This window comes from Poeciliopsis prolifica, unplaced genomic scaffold, assembly GCF_027474105.1.
Source record: "Poeciliopsis prolifica strain line A6 unplaced genomic scaffold, Auburn_PproV2 SCAFFOLD059, whole genome shotgun sequence".
Lineage (NCBI taxonomy): Eukaryota > Metazoa > Chordata > Actinopteri > Cyprinodontiformes > Poeciliidae > Poeciliopsis > Poeciliopsis prolifica.
The window spans coordinates 1,339,340-1,360,568 of NW_026562434.1; the positions used below are offsets into that span (position 1 = coordinate 1,339,340).

Here is a 21,229-nt window from a genome sequence, read left to right on the forward strand (position 1 = left end):
TGGCACTCTGCTGCTCTGAGGATGAACATTAGTCTTCTGGTTTGGACCAGCAGGACTGGGCGAGGGGTTAAAGAGGCTGGAAAACCATCCTTTTTCTGCATTTTCTTGTGGGACGGCGGTAGGGGCATGGGAAGTATCATGATATTCTTGTGGGTAATTCTGTGTTTCATAGAGGCACCAGTGTCTTCAATGGATGAAAATCTCAAAAAACCAGAAAGTACACCTCCTTCTGGTTTTGGACACTGCTGAGTAGGAACATTTTCTGAGGGGACAAAAGGCAGTTTTGGCTTGCTACTTAGTGGCTGGTTCCCCACTGGTTTCTGTGGTTGTGGATTCTCGTTAGCTCGAAACACTGGATAAACCGCCACAGGAGGAGCATTTGGAGGTGGAACAAGACCTACTGGTGTAATCAATGAACTCAATGATTTCTTGAAAGGGCTAAAAAATCCTGTGTTTGTAGTTTGGTCAGTAAACTTCTGAGTCTCTGGAGGATTTAAATTTTGCTCATAAATATCGGATTTTGTTTCCAGTGTATATTTTTGTCATGACTGTGCACCAGATAGTTTTCTTGAGCTGAACTCCCCAACCTCACTGATTTCATAGCACCAACGTCCGTCATTGACTGTTTACCTTGAACGGTTTTAGAAACCCAGTTTCCGTTAGACTGGTTCTTTGCTTGGAAATATTTAGTCTCAAACTCTTGCTTGGATTCAGCAGAACTTTGAACTTCACCTCCTGAAAAAAGCTTTAAAGGATTCAATTTTTCCATAACTGAGTTTCCTGGTGTAGTTTGCGGTTGAGTCTGGACCTTGGGTGAATGTTCTCTTAAGGTTCGAGTAGAACTTCCTGTTTCCTGTGGGACTTGTGTTTTGTTCTGAGACAGAGAACCGAAGGACTTGTCGGGAGAAGTTTCTACTGGAGATACGACTGCTACAGGAGCCGTGCTGTTGCCTTTGTGGGGATAAAGGATAGAAGCCTTGTTATGCCAGACTGTGCAGGTTGTGGAGCCGGTGAAGGTTGTTTCATTCCCCTCCTACTTTGTCAGTGATGGAGCAAAACAATGAGCTCATTGCATTCTTCACACCTGAAATACCCTGATCCGAATCAGCTTCTTCTTTACAGTCCTTTGAAATACTCTGATCTTCTCCAAATGAATCTGTCCGGTTGCTACCCAGAGACGATAGCCTCGACTTGCTTGATTTGGGAAGGGAACCATATTTACTAATTTCTTTTTCAGCGAGATATTCAGAGACCGTCTCAACAAGACACTGAAGCTCATCCATTGGGTCAACATATTCATCAATCGGCTCTACAGGGGAAAGTATCGCCTCAGAAACCCATCCTCCAGTTCTGCCACACTTCTTTTCACGGAGACCCTGGGGATACTCCATGTAGCCTCATTGGGATGCCGCTCCTTGTGATGCTGCTCGTAAAAGTCTCCAGCCACAAAGTCATTAGTATGTTTATTGACCGCTGGAGGGTACGTAGCATCCCTGCAGTCAAATTCAAAGTCAAACCGCGCTTTCGGATGAGGTTCGCACCCTTTTTTATATGCTACATAGTTCTCCAAAGTGTTATCCAGGTCATTTTTCGCCCACATCCTTGTTTTGTAGAGAAGTCCGTCTTTGTACGGCCTGAGGCACGATGAAGTCATGAAGCGCTCCTCTTCCTCCTGCATCTCTGCTACCTGTCGCAGGAATGACTCCCCTCTTCTCTCCGGAAACTTTGCAAGACGATCGGCAGGCGTCTCTTCTCCGTGGTTGCGGAGAAGCCCTCCAGGGTCCATTATTTTTTTCTTTCTCCTTCGGTCAATAGTGTCATAGCTTTCAGGGTAAGTTGCAGCCCGAAAACTGCTCTGAGGTTGATTGACTGTTGTTCTCGTCGGCTCCGGGTAAGGTCTTCCCATTCGAAAGATTACGGTGTCTTCCTTGTCATCCAGGAAGTCGCTCAGCTGAGGCTTTGATCGTCCTTTGTATTTGTTTTCCCACTCTTCAAACCCCATGCCAGAATCTACAGGTATTATTCTAACTCTTCCCTTCTGGTTTAAAGATCTTAGTGAGTAAAGGATGGGAGCAGAAAGAAAGACGAAGGGGAAGCAAAGAAAAAAGAAAAAGAAAAATTGAAGACAAAAACACAGAAGTTAGACAGTAAGATAAAAAGAAGCCATTAAGACAGGAAAACTGCATGCAAAGGTAGATAAATAAAAGCAAACAGAAACATCCTGGAGAGACTGAATATTTGCAGATTCACACCTCTGTGCATTTTGCATGGTTAATAGTTCTGTTTTTGTGTTGAAACATATTGTGTCACCATATTTGTATAAGCCTGAACAAATTTAGATTTAGCCTGAACAAATGTCACAGTTAGCAGCTCTCTAAACCCTAAATCGCCAACATACGGCATTTGGTTCAGAAGTTTATAATCCCCAAAGAGAGAAGCCTGACCCTCTCCCTCTGGGAGCGTCACAGAGAGGTTTTCTCTTCCGAAAGCTTCTGAAACTGCAGAGGAGCCGAAGCAGCACAACAGATTCTTTGACAAAATGAAACAAAGAGCTTGAATCCCATTTTTTATTCTCTTTTCTGCAGCAGAATTAGCAGCTTGCTATCAGGAAGCGCAGACAGATTTGTGTTGTTCTCACTGGTGTAAATGAATCTAAGAGCATTTCTCTATGGTCTGACAACTGCACATTCAAAAACTCCCTTCAAAATTATTTTTTTAAATAATTTTAATGCCAACAAATACCACTCAATAATCTCCAAAAAGTGATGGTATTTCAAAAAAATATTTAAAGCTGATTATTATATATTTAATGACAAGTCAAAATTCAGTTTCTCAAAAATAAAATATATAAATGACACCAATTTAAAACAGGTTTTTAAATTGGTGAAAATGTCATTAGTAAGGCTGCTGTTTCAAATTACATTAACGAAAAGTAAGACTGCAACTAAATTGGCACAGTACAAATTTTTTATTTAACCACTTAAGCTTTTTTATACAACATTAGCAATACATCAAAAGATGCAAATAAATCAAATAAATTCAGTTTTAATTATGAAAATAGTTTAATACAATTTAATACTAACAATTTGAGGTAGAAGATATTTACAGACAAATTTGTTTTTATCCTAAATCCAAAATATAATAATTTTTATAGCTTTGACATATGTTCTGAATATGTTGTTTATTCAGCAAATGGTCTTTATTTTAAATGTATACACTAATTAATGATTAATTGATTAATTGTTTCAGCCATACACTAGGTGTTATAAAAGGTAAACTAACTTACAAGTAACTTTACAGGAAGAAAGAGCTTAATTTAATCTCATAATTCTTTAATCCAGAATAAAAATTTACTAGTTCCACTAGTTGATTATTTAATTTTGACATTTTTCCAATGTGACCAGAGAAATAATCTGCTATTGAAACTACTGTTTTTATCCATATTTATGAATTATTGATGTAAAACAAGCTTCTATATCTTGCTGAAAAGTTACCTGCAAGTTAGTTTTGCCTTATTTGAAGTGTAATAAGATATTTGCAGTAGAATTTAGACAAAAAAGACTTTGTGTTTTTGCAGTGTTCAGAGTGTGAATGAGTGTTTATGCTCGGCTCTACCTGCTTCCTCTCTGGTCCCGGTAGTCCAGGTCCAAGCTGTGGACCGAGTCGGTGCAGCAGTGTGGCTGCAGCTGGGCGCCGCGGGGCCCCATGGGGAACTGGTGGACGGACGAGTTGGGCTGGGCCGTGGTGTGGTACCGAGGCGGCAAACTGCTGCTGGTCTCGCTGCGGTAGTCGCTATCCCGGTCGTCCACGGCGCTGTCCTGGTCGTCCAAAGCTGCAGCAGGAAGATCTGATCAATAAAACTAATTGAAAGACGACCTTCCACCTTTAAATGTTTACTTGAACAAGTTAGGAAAGGTCCATCATTTCTTTTTACTCAAAATCCTTCTTAGACAAAGAGATTTTAGTCGCTCATTTCAGAATGAGTTGTTTTCTGGGTTCTGTCACTTTAAATTTCTTTGTTATACTTACAAATTATTTATTTAAAAATAGTTCCTTTGTCTTGTCAAAAAAGTTGCTTGGAAATTAGTTTAATTTTATTTCAAATGAACCAAGATATTTACATTAGAAACTGCACAGAAATCAAATAAAACATTTGATTTTGTGTTTGGGTTGCTAGGTGAAGAATTTTGCAATATTTGCGATAAAAGTTTTGTTACTCGCCACGTCGATCACTGCCACCTGCTGGTGGGAGTTAGCGTCACTTAAACCCGATGTTTTTGATTATTTCTGTGGAAAATTTGGAATAAACCCATAATTATGAATTAGTGCAAAAAGACAAAGGATCTAATTATTTGGCTTCAATTTCCGCAAAAAAATTAACTGACTCATTAATGCAGTAAAAAAATAAAAACTGCTTTGATTTGATAGATAAAATGATATTAAAGCACACAACAGTAAATGTAACAGTAAATTTAATCCAGTCCAACTAAAAACAGGATTTTTCGGAGCAACACTGCAGAATAAATGAGCAGCTGGATTATAATGGGGCTGTGAGTGGTTACCAAGGAACAGCCTAGTGTGATGTGTGAGTGATTCAATCTGGGCAAACAGAGAGAAACCACAATTAGACATCGCCCCCTTTTAATTAGAGGCAGTAAATTTATTACAGATACATCCTGCTGTCCTCAGATGGCTGCAAGGAGGCCATAATCTGAAAGCAGAAATCTTTCTGGCATAATCACAACAAGAATCGCTCAGATTTTAAACATTTTAATCATTCTTTAAGTGCAACTAATCCCCAATTAAAATTCATTTTGCTTATAAACTATTTAAATTGGTCTTTAATGGTGTTTTCTTTGTTTCTGTCCAAATTTCTTTAAACATTTTGACATTTTAGTGTAAATTTGTTTATTTCTGCAAAATTTTGGGCTAAAAACATTGAAATTCTGCCCTCTTGGGGTGGAAACATGGTACTGCAGTTTAAATTTTCTCTTGTTATTCTCTCACTGTCTGTAGAGGGAAAGACTTTCAGGAAAGCATTCCCTCCAAAAAGCTCAAACATATTTCAGTTCCAACATCTATTGTCAAACGTTTCTCACAATAAAACAGATTTTACATCCAGCAGCAAGAGATTGGTGGGAATGAAAGGACATCAAGGAAAACAAAAGGAAAAAATGTATTAGACTGCAGAAACATGAATAAAATGAATGGAAAAGTTATAGGTTAGATTTAATTCAGGAATATTTAGGGTTGGCCAGGAGAAGAGATCCATTAAGTTGCGTTACATACTCAGTGGGTCAGCCCATCCGAAATAGTTGCCTGGTGAAAGTGCAAATATTACAAATGAGATTTCAGACCAAACGGAGGCAGCAAGAAAAAAAAAAGTTCTCTACATCAACCTGAACAGCTGTGACAAAAAGTTTGGTTGGTTCTGATAAAAAGATACAGAAAGAAACAGAAGAAAGCTCAAACTAAATTATCTGACGCCCTCTAGTGGCTGAACGGAGAACAGAGGGAACTCACAGCACTGGGAGGGTGCACACTGCAGCGGAGTCCTCTGGTCCTCATCTGGAAGAGGAAACTACAGAGAAAACAGAGAATCAAACATCATTTCAGGTTTTAAATACTTTTTCCCCAGAAGTTAAAGACGCATCTTAATAACTTTAGTATTAAAAGAATATTAATAAAAAGTTAAGAGGAAGGAACATGGGCTCAAACTGACACTGCCTTGTAAAAAACACATTAAAGTTTAGTGGAAAGAAAACATGTTGTAGTTTAATCAATAAAGCTTTAAATCAATAAAGTTTGCTTTATTGATTTAAAGCAAACTCCTACAGCTCACTAAAAGGTTATTTGTAATTCAGTTTTATCATACTAAATATTTTCACTAGACATAAAATACTTGATAATATTTAGTTTTTTGCAGTGCATGTTACGTAAATCCAAGAACGTAAATGAAAAGTTGAGTGGAAGGAAAAAGTATTTGCAGTAAAATCTTTTTTTTTGTTGTATTTTCTCATTGTAAACAGAAACAGGTGTTGGTTTATTTTGCACAAATAAATTAGAGAAAGTGATGAAGAAGAATCGACTATTTATGGATTCAGTCGGTAACTAAAAAACAAATTCACTAAATTTATCTGAAGTTGAATTTATCTGAATTTTACCTCATCATGGATTCCCATATTGATTCGCTCCAGCTTCCCTGTCCAATACTGCGCTTCATCCTCTGGGATATCTGGAGTTAATAATTCAGAAAACACACCATTATTTATTTACAGTGTATGTGAAATAAACTGGAACAAAATGTGAGCGACAGGAAGTGGAGCGTCGCATTATTCCCAGCTGAAGCTGCGCGGCTGCAGATGCACATTAAAGGGCACAAAGCCTTCAAAGAGACGCCGACCTGCAGCTTTAATGGCCGCCAAGCGCCACCGCGCTGCTGAGCAGCAACTTTGATCTGCTCAGAACAGCAACCAGCACGCCGTGAAAAATGTGACGCTGCACAAAAAAAAAGATTCAAAAATGTGACAGATTTCCTGCCATCCATGTCAAAAACCAACATTTTTCTCCCAGAAAAGGCTCAAGATTTTAATGGAGACATTTACAGAAATAATATTCTTGTGTGATGCAGATTTTTTATTTTATTTTTTACTTTAACTAGGCCGCAAACACATAAACGTACTTTCTTCAACACAGGAGGTTTGCATATTTTTGTCATGTAGCAGAAAAAATTTAAATTCAAAACTCAACGAGAAAAAACAAAGAAATTTAAGCAAAAAAAAAAAACTTTAAAAATTAGCAAAAACTATTAACAAAATATTAGAAGGGAACAAAAAATTTCTAGCAAAAAATGGAATAAAATATTGAACAATTTTTAACAAAATATTACCAATAATCAAGTTTTTAAAGAAAAACTATAATTTTTTTAAAATGACATTTTAGCAGTAAACTAACAAAAAACTTTAAATTATCTTTACAAAACCTCAGCAAACTATTTGTAGTAAAATATTAGCAATAAATATTAAACATTAGTCATGAACTTAACATATTCAAATAAACTATTAGCAATAAATTATTTATACAATATTAGCAATAATATATTCATACAATTTTATCAAAAAATCTTAAAATATTAGTGAAGATTTATTAATAAAATATTAGCAATAAACATTACAGTATTTCATTAAAAAAATAATAAATGTGACTTTACTGAAAAGACAGATTCAATTAACACTTTCATTTGGATTCAATTACAGAAAGAAAAAGAACAGAGAAGGAAATTACTTTTGACAAAAATAAAATCTTCAAAAACAAATAATTTGGTTAATCAATAAAATCAATTAATCTTGCAGCCATTTTGTTTGGCATCAGCGGTTTGATGAGACACTGTAAAAACAGATTAATAGTTTTATGAGACCCACCGAACGGCAGCTCGAAGCGCGTGTCCAGCAGGACTCGGTGGGGCGTCGGGTTCTTGGTGCCGTAAATCTCATCAGCCTTCATCAGAACCTCTGCGTCCAGGAAGATCCACTCGCCTGAACCTTCCTGTGATCGGAAACGGAGAAACATTTCACTCTCACCGCAGTGATGTCATCAGCCGCTGCTCACAGGCACCAGCTGTAGCGCCTGTTAGCCGCGATAGCTAGCGCTTCTGGGCGTCATCTGTCGCTGGGTAAGTTTGATCTCTGACCTCCTCAGACTGGCGGATGTTTTTCAGGGGGATCCAGGCCGTTCCCACCATGGTGTCCCAGATCAGGCCTTTGTTCCACACCTCCACAATGAGCCCCAGGTCCAGCCGGTTGATCTCACTGAAAGCAGAAACAGCGTTTTTACTGGGAAATGTTGATGTTTTCCTAACGCACCCAGTGGAAAATGTCACAGATAAAAGAACAGGAAGCTTTGTTGCTTAGAAAAACATTTAATAGAGGTGAAATCTCGACATAATTACCATCAGGCTGCAACAAAAGACGCTTTTTGCTGTGTTTTAGCTGCTATAATCCACCTCTGCCTCATTTCATTCAACATGCCTCTCAAAGGGCTTGATGGCAGCATAAAAAGAGGCCTCCATTTTGAAAGGATGACTGGGACATTTGCATGTTGAAGTTTAGACGCATCGAGAGCCAACAAAAGGAAGATGAGAAAAGATAATCAAAGGCAGCAGATAATTGGAACGGAGCAGCCAGGTGCAGAGATGAAGGCTGAGAAGAATAAACCACAGATCCCATCATCAAACTGGGACAAACTGGGAGACTTTAACTGTCTGGGGTGGCGATTTTTATCATTTAATGCAAGAAAACTAACAAGCATTTCAGGAAGCAACTGAAAATGTTGTTAAATTGCTGCTTTAAAAAAACAGACGAGCATTTTGGAGAAATTACCAAACTCAAAATAATCCATTTCATTCCATTCAATAAATTAAAATAAGCCTTTTGAAAAGCCTCTTTTTTCAAAGCTCCTATTGAAAACAATATTTAAGCTGGTGTTACTTTTCATTGTACCCAAATCTCTATATTATGAAATGTTTTTAAAATGTCATGTTCTCATTAACTACAAGTGGAAAATCAACATAATTAACAGAAATAAAGGTTTCAAAACACCAGTATGTGATTAATTAATATGTAAAATGTGTTTCATTCTTGGGTAGCTTGAAAAATGATCCACAAACTTTTTTCCTCCATTTTACTTAACATTAGAATCTCAAACTTTATTGACTTTTTATAACAAATAAGGACAAAATCAGTTTTAACAGCACAAAAATCATCAGGTAACATAATAAAACAACAAAAAAATAGCTTTAAAAATGTTGATTTTGTTTTTTAGTGAATGTATTTTGAATGGTTAATAAGTAATGCACACTGCTAACTAAAAAGCTAGCTATGCTAACCCGAAAGCGCTAATCATAAACATTGGATATGCTAACGGAAATGCGCTGCGTCAGCATTGTACTTACTGGAAGCTAATGCTAAAGCGCTAACTTCAATTGAAATTAAATCTTCCATTCAGATAGTGCAACCCGGAAGCACCCATTTAATTTTGTTTACAAAACACAGAAGCAAATTAGCGCTTTAGAAATGATCCAGAAAGATTAATTTAAGGGAAGCCGAGTCTTAGCAACAAATGCTAACACTCGCTTGGAGTCGTAAAATGTTCACACAGAAATCTGATTGTGGTCGCATTTAATTAGTAAAAATTTTAAGTAGCTAGATGTTTATATACATGCTCTTATTTTGAAAAACAGTTGTTTCCTCTCCTCAACTTCTCTTTTTTTCCAGAATAACTTCATTCATACTGCTTGAGTGTTTAGACAGGCAAAATAAAAAATAGGAGTTTCATAATAAAAAAAATCTGAACTGAGAATAAAGTTTGGATTTTTCCTAAAATAACTGATAACTTTCTGGATTTGAGTCGATCTGGTTGCTGGAAACTCGGCATGTTGCCTCTGACAGACGCTGATGAAGGCCTGGAAAAACAAACACCGCAGCAAAGACAAACAATGACGCAAGGCAAACCAACATGGTGGCCGTGTCATCAAAATCCAGAAAATTAAACGAGTGGCAGCAAAAGCAGCTGCAGCATAATGCTGTCAAAGTAGGTCAAAGGTCAACAGCAGAGTTACGGCCATTTGGTCTTATTGCCGAGTCAGACCCGCAGTGAAGGTTTGTTTCTGATAAATGTGTGAAAGTTTGTTCAGTGACTCACAACATGAAGTCCTGCTCCCAGCAGGGCTGGTCGCCGCGCACCGTGATGGTCGTGCTTTTCACATTCTGGACCTTCAGCGTCACGTAGGTGTTGAACTTATCTGAAACAAAACAGGACAGAAAACCTGAAGCATTTCTGCTTGGAGCAACGATGAGGATTCAAAGGAAGAGAAGGAGAATCGGCTGCAGATCCAAGTAACGCTGAGCGAGTTTGGCGATAAAAAACAAAAACGATGGAAAACATCGAGATAAACGTTTTATTATGTCGGCCATTTTTACAACGACGAGACAAACAGGTGGATAAAAATGGATGGACAGAAGAGTGGATGGAACACAGTGGACAGACGGACTCTTAGTTTCCTGATCTAACTCTGATGCTGAAACTCACCTTTACCTGTTGAACTGAACTGAACTGAACTGAACTGAACTGAACCGAACTGAACCGAACCGAAATGAACTGAACCGAACTGAACTGCCCTGATTGCTGTGTTCAGCATCTGCTAATGAGGGATCAGTCGATCCACTGAGAGTGAAAGCAGATCAATCTGCCTCCGCTGACCCGTTAATCTCCTCAGAGAACCAAACTTATCGCCGCCAGACGCTCGCCAAGCGTCGCCTCCACTACTTCCTGTCATGAACGTGCCTCACAGTTTCTATGGACACCATAACCATGCAGCCTGTGGCCGTGTTGGACCGTTTCCTGGTGACCCCTGACCTGTGGATGTACCGCTAAAGGTCGCCGTCAGCCCTAATCCCAATCAAAGCTGAACTGAAATCCACCTGGGTTAAAGGTCAAGCTGTCTGAAACGATCCAGTTCGAGGTGAGCGATTCAGAAACGCGGCCAATCAGAGACGAGCTCAGAGAGCCGGAGTGTTTTCACACCCAGAGATCCGTGGACTTCCTGTCAGCCAGATGTTTGCTGCTGAGGGGCAGGAGATTGGGAGGCGGAGCCGAAGAGTCGCCGCCGCTGCATGTCCTGCACCGGGCCGCGGGAAGCGGCATCACCGTCACAGCTGGGGGTCGTTTCCTACTACTCGCCACTCTGACAGCAAACAGAACAGGAGCAGGACCGTGACCTTCTGACCTTTACTGCCTGGAACTTCCAACTGTAAAGCTGCAGCTAAAGATTGTTTTAGTAATTTAGCATTCTGGTGATTAACTGGACAAAAATGATACAAGTAGCAGAAGCTACTTAAGCTAATCTTATATTACAAAAAATCTTAATCCCTTCAGTTTATTTTGTTTTTAATAAATCACATTTATTTGTGAAGCACATTTCAGCAATAAGGTTCTTCAGTTTTTGGTGATAAAAACACAAATATAGTGAAATCCATCTCTGCTTTTCTAAGCTGTAAGGTAGTTTTGGGCCAAAAGCATTTTATCTGGATTTAAAGAGACAGACGCCCTAAATTCTCATTATCTAAGAATGATTTATGCAAAAAAAAAATGTGTGGAATGGATTACAAATAGATACTTTTTATATGTAAAGTATTACAAATGTAAGCGATTTGGGAAGCTAACATACCTAGCAGCAATGCTAGTTGATTTCCAAAGTACCCAATCCAGTGGTGGCATTCATTTTTCCTACAGTCTGATTGGCTGATTCTCCTAAAATCTGTTGACGTTAGCTTCAGTGGTAGCGCTAACATGGTTTCTACTGTGTGTATTTAAGCAAATTGAGTTATATTTTGAGTTTAAACTGTTAAGCATTTTTAGATTGGGTCTCAAGCATGCACAGCTTTCAGCCGCGTTATTAGAACCAGTTTGTTGAAAATTACAACAATCTGTGGCCCAGGAATCAGGATGTAAAGGTAAAACAGGGGGGTTCAATCAGACCCACCTCTGGATGTTTGGGGAAAAAAAGCCACCAATCAGCTGTTGCTCCCATCAACGTTTGCCAGGGCAACGGCCTAAAACATTTACCCTGCACTGGAGCCGGATAAGTAAACTGGAAGGAGATCCGGACTGAGAGGAAAGCTTAAAAAAATAATACTTTAAACACCAAAAGCAGTTGTGAAAGTAACCAGGCAGAAAATAAACCTAATCAGCGGCCAGAAAACGCAGCCTGGGGGACATGCCGGCCCGTCCCTAATTAAATCGCTCATGCCTTGTGCCTCACTTGGGCCGACTCCAGCCAGCGCCAGATAACAGGAAGAGGATGTATGGATTAGATAGCAGCCGTTTAGAGGCTGTGGGCCTTTTTACAGCAGGTGTCGTCAACCATCCGCTGATGTAATCTGCTCCGTTCAGGAGGAAGCAGCAAAATCCGCCTGGAAAAGACACAAAACGTCCATCTGACCAGACAAAGCAGCAGCGAAATGCAACTCCTTCTGCAACAAATGAAGCGCTGGCCGTGTTTCCGTCAAGGATTTTTGAACTGGCGTTGATGGAAACAAGAGATTCTTAAATAACTTCCTCAATTTCACACAAAAAAGTTTTTCTCACTTTGATGGTTTCGCTTTTTTACGAAAATAAGCTGAAGATGGATTCCCATTGGCTGAGTAAGTTCTAATATAGCGATCCAGAGGCACGATATGCAATCCTATTTATTAAAGTCGTATGCAGCGCCATCATGTGGTCAGTTCAAGCCTTCCATAGCCTGGTTGATTCGCTCCAAACCAACAGGTGAAAACACATCTAATACACATTTATTTTCCTTTTCCTGACACTTTAAAAGTTCGCAATTAGGTGGAAACACAACTATCTGGGCAAAATCAAAAACTGTAGGACTATTTTTTACTAAAAACAAACTATTTCTAGAGGTCAGGATCGGTTTACAGAATAACAAAAACATCTTCAGCACAATTTTTGCACAATTCATAGATAATGAGATTTTTTTTTTTGTCACTTTAAATTTAAACAAGCTGAGGTGTGTTGAAGCAGAAACACGTCTAAATGTTAAACGGCTTTGTTTAATTATGGCACTTTCAGGTTTCCATATAAATACCACATTTTGAGTCAAATAACTAAAATACATTTACTGTTTGATAATATTACAATTTCTTTAGCTGCAGCATTGTTTGTGTTTAACTACAAACGGTTGAATCTTAGAAAATATAATATTTGGTTAACACCAGTTGTGTAGTTTTGTTGAAAGTGAATGAAAAAATTACAAATCGTTTCGCCAAAATGTCCAAAACTGAAGTTATATGACAAAAAGCTGAACTTAATCCTGAGTAGCAAATCTGGTGAAAATGAAAGTTTTTTTTTTTAAATAAGATGTTAAAATTAGTTTTTGTTTTTCTTATTAAGCGGAGCTGCAGCTGCTGCTTGTTCGCATGGAGGGATTACGACCGTAGGATGATGTTTAGAGAGAGCAGACATCAGTCATCAGATAAACCTCCCACGCAGCCTGAGGCTTCAGTCAAATGTCTTCATTTATTATTCATCTACTTTTCAATAAATTACTGAGGAAAAACTCAGGCAGGCGGAAAACTGACATTTCCAAACCTCTTCCATCACCAAGAGCGTCTAAAACTGTTTATGTTCATAAATATATAATCTGAGCCTGAATTATTTTTATTGTTAAAGGTGAAGAATGAGGCTTAGTGTGAAAACAGGAGAAGAAAAACAAACGATTGCTGAATATTTCCTTGTCGAGCCGCGGTTTCCTGCAGCAGGCGGTGGAAACGGAGGCAGCTGGCCGGCGGCCCGGACCAGGTCACTCTGATCCAAATGGCGGCGCTTCCAGGTACAACACATGACCCAAAATCAGGTGGGAAAGACAGGCAGGTGCGGCAGAAGCACAACGCAAACATTCCTCGACCAACCTTATGCAAACTTTAGAGCGTCTTGCAGAACTTCACGTCTGCTTCAGAAGAGTAAATAAAAATTAAGACGAGGAACGATGTCGAAAACAGCAGACAGACGGCGCCAGGAATAGCAAATGTTGTTCAATTCTGGCTCTGAATGCAATGGATGCAAACTACGACTCAGACAAAAGGCAGAGTCAGCAATTCTGATAAATAGATTGAGAGTAAATCTGTTGTCACACCTGATAATCCAGAAGGTTTGATTTGGGACCAAAGTTTGCTTTCACTTTGCTCTGCGTCTAACAAACTAAAATAATTGGAAAACCTGTTCCTCTCTTGGCCTGTGGGGGCGCTGCACCCAGAGCTAACAAAGGAAAGGACACAAAAACTTCTGTAACCAAAGTATTTTATATGAAAACTCTTGAATAAACGTTTTATTTATTTTCTTTCCACTCAACTTTCTATCAATATTCTGGAACACAGAACTCACCTGTATGCAATAATCATCTAAATTTATGTCTGTGTACAATTAATTCATATAAAATATAAGTTTTACTTTATATATTGAATTTCAGAAGAACAATCATTTATTAAGCTGCACTTTAATGAATGTAGGACTTACTGGATTTCTGTAAAGCAAACATTTCACTGTTTCACTTCACATTCTCTGATTTTGCATCATTGAGCAATTCTAAAAAAACATATTGAACATCTTTGAATACAAATGTCAGCAACAAAACTAACATTTACAGAGTTTCAAGGCTTAACGCTTTACAAGAAGAGTCTGTTATGATAACCTGACACTTCAGGAAGTGGCTGGATTAGCAGAGTTATCTCTGATGTTTGCTCTGGGACAGGAAGGCGCTGCAGTTTATAACAGAAGAAGAAGAAGAGGCTTAGCACATGCAAACATCTGCAGGGATGATTAAGTTTCCAATCGATGCGAGTCAAACATCATAACTTCCCCTTGGAGCTCCTGCCTGCTCTTCCCTGAAATGTCGCTGGGCTTTAGTTTGGGCGTAAGCGCGCGCCGCACGAGGATTTATTCCCAGGAGATGAGCTCACCTGGCTGAAGGACGCAGGTTTAATCCATAATCAACCCGCTTTCACTCACTTGCCAGAATGTAACCGATTAACCTAAATGAGAAAACTGCATGTGGCCAACATCCAACAACACCGACTTTAGGGTAATCAGCACTAATTAAGAGCTTTTAAAATAGGTGTGGCCAAGTCTAGACCTCCAGAGCTTCAGTGACGCAACTTTGAGATGCTTTCCAAGCGTCTTTTCACATTTGACATCCCAGCAGATTTGATTCGAAAGGGGATAAAAATTGTAACATTTGTTTCATTTGAACTTTGCATTGAGTAAACAAACCAAACGAATTGAAAAACCAGTTCCTCTCCTCACCTGTGGGGGCGCTGCACCGAGAACTGCTGAAGGAAACAACACCAAAACCTCTGACGAAGAACCTGAGCACAACTTCATTCTTATGTGTAAAATGTGAACCATTTTGATTCTTCATTAAAATAAAACTAAAGGTTCTTACCTGGTGGTCCTTGGAGCTTGGCTTTTTTCACTAGAAAAAGACAAACAGAAAAACTAAATGTTAGATCATTGTTCTATATATTTATATATAAAACTCAGATTTTTAAAAAATTTTGATAAATATTATGCATCACTGATTCACTGCACATATTAGTAAGGTTAAGTACATATGGACACTTTAGCATTAGCTTTCACTAATGTTTTGGTGCTTTAGTGTTAGCTTTTGCTAAATACTGTGTTAGTGGAGTATTAGCTTCCACTAAATATTATGCTGGTGTAGCAATTTAGCTTTAGCAATAGCAGAACTAATGCTCATGATTAGTTAGTGGTCCTCGTCACTGAAAACCGCAAAAGTTTAGTCTGACTTCACGTCAAATGGGGGGAAACAAAATGGTTGACGTTTGCAAACATCTGGTTTAAAATTGAATAAAACAAATAAATGAAAAACAGAAGAGAAACAGAATATGACAGAATTTAGCTAAAATGTAGAAGAAGCCCCTGGCTCCTCCACAGAAAAACCTTTCCACCAGAAATAAGATCAGCTCCAATAATCTTCCACAGATTTAACAGCCTTAAAGCAGAACCTTTACAAAGGGAAAAGAGTAGCATTAATGCTTCCAAATGGAGTCTTACTTAGAACTGGAAATGTCTGACTGATTTTCGTCTTCTGAATTTATCCCGTTTTTCTCGTTTCATTCCTGGGAATTAAGGCCAACCTTTCATCACCACCGAAACTTCAACATAATCATGAAACATAAGCTGAGACAGCTGCAGCACCAAACACAACATCTGGTAAACAAACGTCACGACACAAAAGAAAAAGACTTTTTGCTTCATTTTGTTTATTTATTTTATCAGACCTGCCATCGTTACCCTGATGCATCCATACAGTAGCGTTTATGGGATTTTGAAGGGCTTTGTTGGGGATTAGTGGTGATTGCTGTGGTAGGGTTGTGTGTTAAACCTCTGCAGCCTGACATGCCAGATGGGAACAGAGGGATCACACTAAATTGATGCTTCATATTTCCATCCTCTCTGAGTTAGTGCCCCAAGCAACCATAATGCTTCCTTGAACAGGTCAGGATGGGTTTATGGCCTAAACAAAACATCTTCACTACATCTTTTAAACAAAAATAATTATTGGCTAATGAGATTTTAGCTGTTTTATGGCACCTTGTCACTTTAAACCCAACCTGTTGCTGGCCACGCCCCCCAACTCAGGGTGGCTGTTTGGGGTTGCTAGGGAACGGGCAGAATTCTACTGGGGTTGCTAGGTAACGGGCAGAATTCTACTGGGGTTGCTAGGTAACGGGCTGTGACATTAAATTATGGAGGTTTTTGAAATGGCTTATTTTCCAGATACCAAAAAAACATTTTTGGCAAAAAAAAAAACAAACAGCTTTAACTAAAGGACTGATGACAGCGGGTACAATGAGTTAATGGACGGGCGTAAATGCAGAGAAATCTGAAACTTTTTCTTTCTTTCCACTGACGTGAATAAGCAGGTAGAGAAACATCAATGTGGAAAAAACAGAGCACTCTCATGGTGCAAACAGATCTTTATCAACTCACTTGTTCTTTGATGCTTTTTTCCAACCCTAATGCAGAAAATGCAGTTTACCCTGCTGAGTGGTTAACGATTATAAGAACCTGGAGAATTAAACAGTTTCCCCTTTTGTTGTCTAATAGATGAGCAGTGAATCAACACAGAGAAGAAATATGTTAAAATTCACTTATATAAATCATGATTTGATCTGAGATGGGAAATAAAGAGAAAACAAAACTAAAGAATGAGAAACAGAAAGAACAAATGAAAGAGAAATAAAACAAAAAAGAGAAAGAATAAAAAGGAAGAGTGAACAAAAACAATAGAGAACAAAACAGCAAAATAACAAGAGATAAAGGTCAAAATAAAGAACAAGAGCAAAAAAGGCAAAAAAGAGAATAAATAAAGAAAGAGAGAAAGACCTACAAACAAATGAACAAAAAAGAAAGAAAGAAGGAAAGAATGAGAGAACAAGAGACAATAAAGAGAAAGAATGAACAAATGTGATAAAAAGAGAGAAAGAAAGAGAGAGAGAGAGAGAGAGAGCAGATGGCCTGGGGATTACTCCTCCAGGGCGATCCCTCGCTCTCTCCCATAATTCCTCTGCTGGTTCCTCTCAGCTCTCTGCAGTGGCGGTTCAGGTCGGCCATATTTACATCAGCTGAGTGACGAATAAAACGCAAGTTCAAAATGTCAGGTTTTGCTTTTCGACTTCATGAACTTAACACTGAAGAACCATTTTTATCTGTAGCTCAACTCCAGTTCATTCATTTTTATGTAAAACTGTAAACTATAACGTTCCAGCTGGAACCTTTGTATTGTGTTTATGGTACGACCGTAAATCTGACGCACAAGCTACATCCGCTAACAACAGTGATGGAAACCGCTTCCTCAGCTCACGGTGGACTAATGTCTGCATCCGAATACGATCTGATTGGACGCTGGAAAAGTCCATTGTTGTGTTCAAGTTATGCTAACAGGAGTTAGCCTAGCAGAGAAGCTAATGAAGCTTAAAATGTAGCAGCAGACGCTAATGCTTCCTGAAACACAGTCCTGAAACACTGAAAATATGATGGTGTAACAATATAACAGATTAAAACTATTTATTCAATAATTTAGCAAGATAATTATTAGTTTTTATATGTTTTAGTTTTTATATTAGTGCTTATATTTTTTTGCTTAAATATAACCTACCTGTAAATGTTTCTTGACTAAATGCATATTTTCCTGAATAACTGATAAATATGAAAACTTGCGTTAATTTATTAAAGAAATTCAACATCATAGAATTTAATTTAGATGGAATATATAACAGGTTGATTAAAGTCGCATTATGTTTCCTCTTATTCAAACTGAAATCAATAAAATGGTTTTAATTCTGCCAGAGACCAGTGAATAAAACACCACAGGATCATGGGAAACACGCGACGCGACTCATGCATATCCGCAAAGAGCCTCGTGCAAAAGCAACACACTTATCTGTTGTGAAACGGCGTCGCCACAGAGACCAATCATCGCAACCGGCAATAAATAATCAACAGCGTTAAGTCGAGCCATGAGGGTGTGAGTCATAACATCAGCTCTCCGTCCAACAGCAAACAGCAATTAAGAGACGAAACGCCTGAAAGGTCCAGATTGGGTTCAATCGGCCCATTGAGGAGAATTTTGGGTTTTATTTGTGACGTTTTGGTCATCGATGCGCCACAATGACCAAACCTCCATCTTTGAACCTGCTGGGTTTGAATGTTTCCTTTTTGTTTCTGAAACAGAGGCAAACAGGTCTGAAATGAGCGTCTCTCCTCTCGTCCAGCTCAAAACGGCCTTTCAGCCCTCAAAGTTTCATAAAATAATTACTGAGCTGCTGAAGCTCAGAACATACATTTTACAAGATGCTAGAATATAATATCATTATTTTAATATAGGATTTATCCAACAAAGCTTCTAAGTAGGTAGCTAAAATACACTTAATTAGTTATGTCTCCATTACAGAATGAGCAAAAATGTCAAAATAACATAATTTTAGGGTTATTTATTTTCATTATTATTATTATTATTTGTTATGTTGTGGCACTTTTTGAACTCCATATTTATTTCCATTAAAGAAGAAACTTAATTAAAATCATTTTATTCATGCAATAAGTTATTAAAAACATTGTCCTGCCACTTCTCTTCTATCGTCTTTTCCACCAGGAGAAACATGTGGTTATTGATTAGGTGACACACGTGAGGTGAATAAAGTTTCCTTTGCAGTTTCTCAAAAATAAATCTACTTTGATCCAACCGAGGAACAAACTCATCCTGGAGCAAAAGCTTTTTATCCACAAACCTGAGTTTTTCATGACTGGTGTGTCTCCATTCGGCAAATTCTTTTCCGTAGTCATACTTTTTGTCAGAATGCGACGTGTGCAACACTTTTTCACGGCAGTGTGAACGACACAATTTCAATTTTTTCACCCAAGAGAAATGAATCCGATTTGTGACACTTCCATATGTGGATGTAAATCGCAAACATGTTTGGTTTCAACAAGCTCTTCATGTCAAAGTCCAAATTTTTCCACCATTATTGTTCTTTGAGATCTTGAGATCTTAAAGAGCAATTAAACAAAATCTCACAAGTTATGGATGGAAAAAACCATTTTCTGTTACTATTATAATTAAACTACAGCTGGTTTATAAGCACATAAAGACATTAACCTTAAACTACCAACCAAACTACTGAAACTAAAGTTGAGTCTTTCACTCTGTTCTTCTGTTAACCTGAACCATGAAGCCCAAAATGATCAGAAATGTCTCAGTTTATTTGTTAATCTCCTTACAGATTGGACTGATTTAAATAATTTTCTTGTGTTTTCTCTTCCAGTTGTTTGTTTTGGGCTTTGCAGCTTATTCACTCCTGCTCTGTTAGCATTACAGGGTCAAACTGCTGCAGCCGATCCACAGAATTACAAATTACATAAAGTGCTTGGCTGAAGTAAAGATGGCGGAGCAGGATGCTCCGTTCCCACTTTATGGTTTCCTCAAATATATTTGTAGCATCTCAATGTAAACAAACAATAAAATTGTAATTAAGCTTCAAGCGGCTCCTGCTGCTCCAAAGAGTTAAAACTGGGTCAGCAGAGGCGCCGAGTCACAAAAACTAAACAGCAAACGCCAAAACGGAACCAATGTAGTAATTTGCATTCAAACTAAAATAATTTTTTTATTGACTGGTTAATAGTTTAGTAAATACAATGTGTATTTTCATATTAAATTAATCAGATATTTGGAGGATGCTTATTAACTTTTACTGTGGAAATCTAAACGTGCCATAATTCAATTTTTTTTTTTACATTTGTTTTTGTTTGTTATATAAATTTGGCAACAAATGTACAAAAATGTATTAAATCTATAATCATTAAATATTAATGGAAATAAAAAATATTTTAATAAATTGGGCTTTATCCATCAACGCCAGTGGGCGGGGCTAACTCAACTCATGTAATTATAATTGATCTAAAGAGAACTTAATATGCAGATTGGCCAATCAGATGCTAGTTCATTTATTTCAAGAGCAAATTAATAAATAAGAGATTTTGATGTAAAATTTTACAATTTCTTAAATAATTTTATTTTAATACTATTTTTAATCAAATGTATTCATTTCCCATTAGTCCCAAAATATTACTTACTTAGTTCTTAATTTGTTATATTGTGGCATTTTTGGAACTCCATATAAATATTACAGTAGATGTAAAAAATAATTATTAAAATTACATAACTTTATAATGTCATGAAATCAAATTCTTATTCTTAACTTTGACTTAAATATTGTTTTTTGTTGAATTGAGGCTCTTTTGGCACTCCATACTTTATCATAATGCACATAAAATAACTAAGATTACATTATTTCATAATGTCATGAAATAAAATTCTTATTCTTAATTCTGACTTGATTGATTGTGATTCCATACATTTGTGGCAAGTTTAAACTGTTATCTAAATACTATTATAATGTGTGAAACTAAGGCACTTTTAGCACGCCAAACTTCAAAAGAAATACAAACTGAAGCTGAAATACTTTAAGATACAATATTATTTGTGTATTTCACTTATTAAATCAAACCTGTATGAAACAAATAATAGATTTATAGGATTGTGGCACTTTTTGTGCTCGATACAATCACTTAATTTTGAAGTGACTCTGCGGGGGGACGATCATTTTCCACCATTAGTCACAGGAAACTCCTTTAAAGTCGATGTGAAGAGTAAAGACCTACCTCTGACACACAGTAACGACATGACAAAGCGCTTCCAGCGACCAGCAGCAGGTAGTTTCACAGTTTGAAGCTCTCAGTGGAGATTTACTTTCACTCAGGTAACATAACAAAATCCGTTAAAATGCTCTCAAAGCTCCAATAAAATCCGTTTTTCGACGCTCGCAGGTTTCTGGCGGGTACCGGACGGGGAGTAAAGAGCAGCTGCTCCCCGCTGAGTCCACGCCATTATTAAAACTCTCATCCCAGCTTTCCACTCGGATGGAAAAGCCCGGCAGAGCGCCTGAAAGGAGGAGGAGAGGACACCTGTTACTGGCGTCACAGCGGACCAATCAGAGGGGCGCTGCGGCTGGAGGGCGGGGCGTCTTTAGAACTTCCACCAATCGGGGAAGAGAGAGAGGGAGGAGAGAACAGGTGACGCTTTCCTGACCTA

At 38.0% G+C, this 21,229-nt stretch overlaps 1 protein-coding gene across 1 annotated transcript; it reads right to left on the reverse strand.

Annotated features, from left to right (window-relative positions):
• Positions 1-1,309: 1,309 nt before the first annotated feature.
• LOC129379601 (protein unc-13 homolog B-like) lies at positions 1,310-21,022 on the reverse strand. The gene is made up of 10 exons (XM_055060417.1): positions 20,800-21,022; positions 14,999-15,028; positions 9,700-9,799; positions 7,691-7,808; positions 7,422-7,545; positions 6,165-6,235; positions 5,524-5,581; positions 5,290-5,319; positions 3,616-3,832; positions 1,310-2,051 (listed from the first exon to the last, which is right to left on the reverse strand). The coding sequence occupies exons 1-10, from the start codon at positions 20,819-20,821 to the stop codon at positions 1,310-1,312; spliced, it is 1,512 nt and encodes a 503-aa protein (XP_054916392.1). The 5' UTR covers positions 20,822-21,022.
• Between the last annotated feature and the right edge of the window lie 207 nt (positions 21,023-21,229).

Bases quoted from the DNA above. Each gene is read 5' to 3' on its own strand.
- LOC129379601 (XM_055060417.1), bottom strand. From the start codon at position 20,821: ATGTCGTTACTGTGTGTCAGAG. The intron at 5,582-6,164 runs GTAAAATTCAGA...TTTTCTCTGTAG, and splicing joins ATATGGGAATCCATGATGAG to TTTCCTCTTCCAGATGAGGA. The intron at 3,833-5,289 runs GTATGTAACGCA...TTCCTGCTGCAG, and splicing joins CGGATGGGCTGACCCACTGA to CTTTGGACGACCAGGACAGC.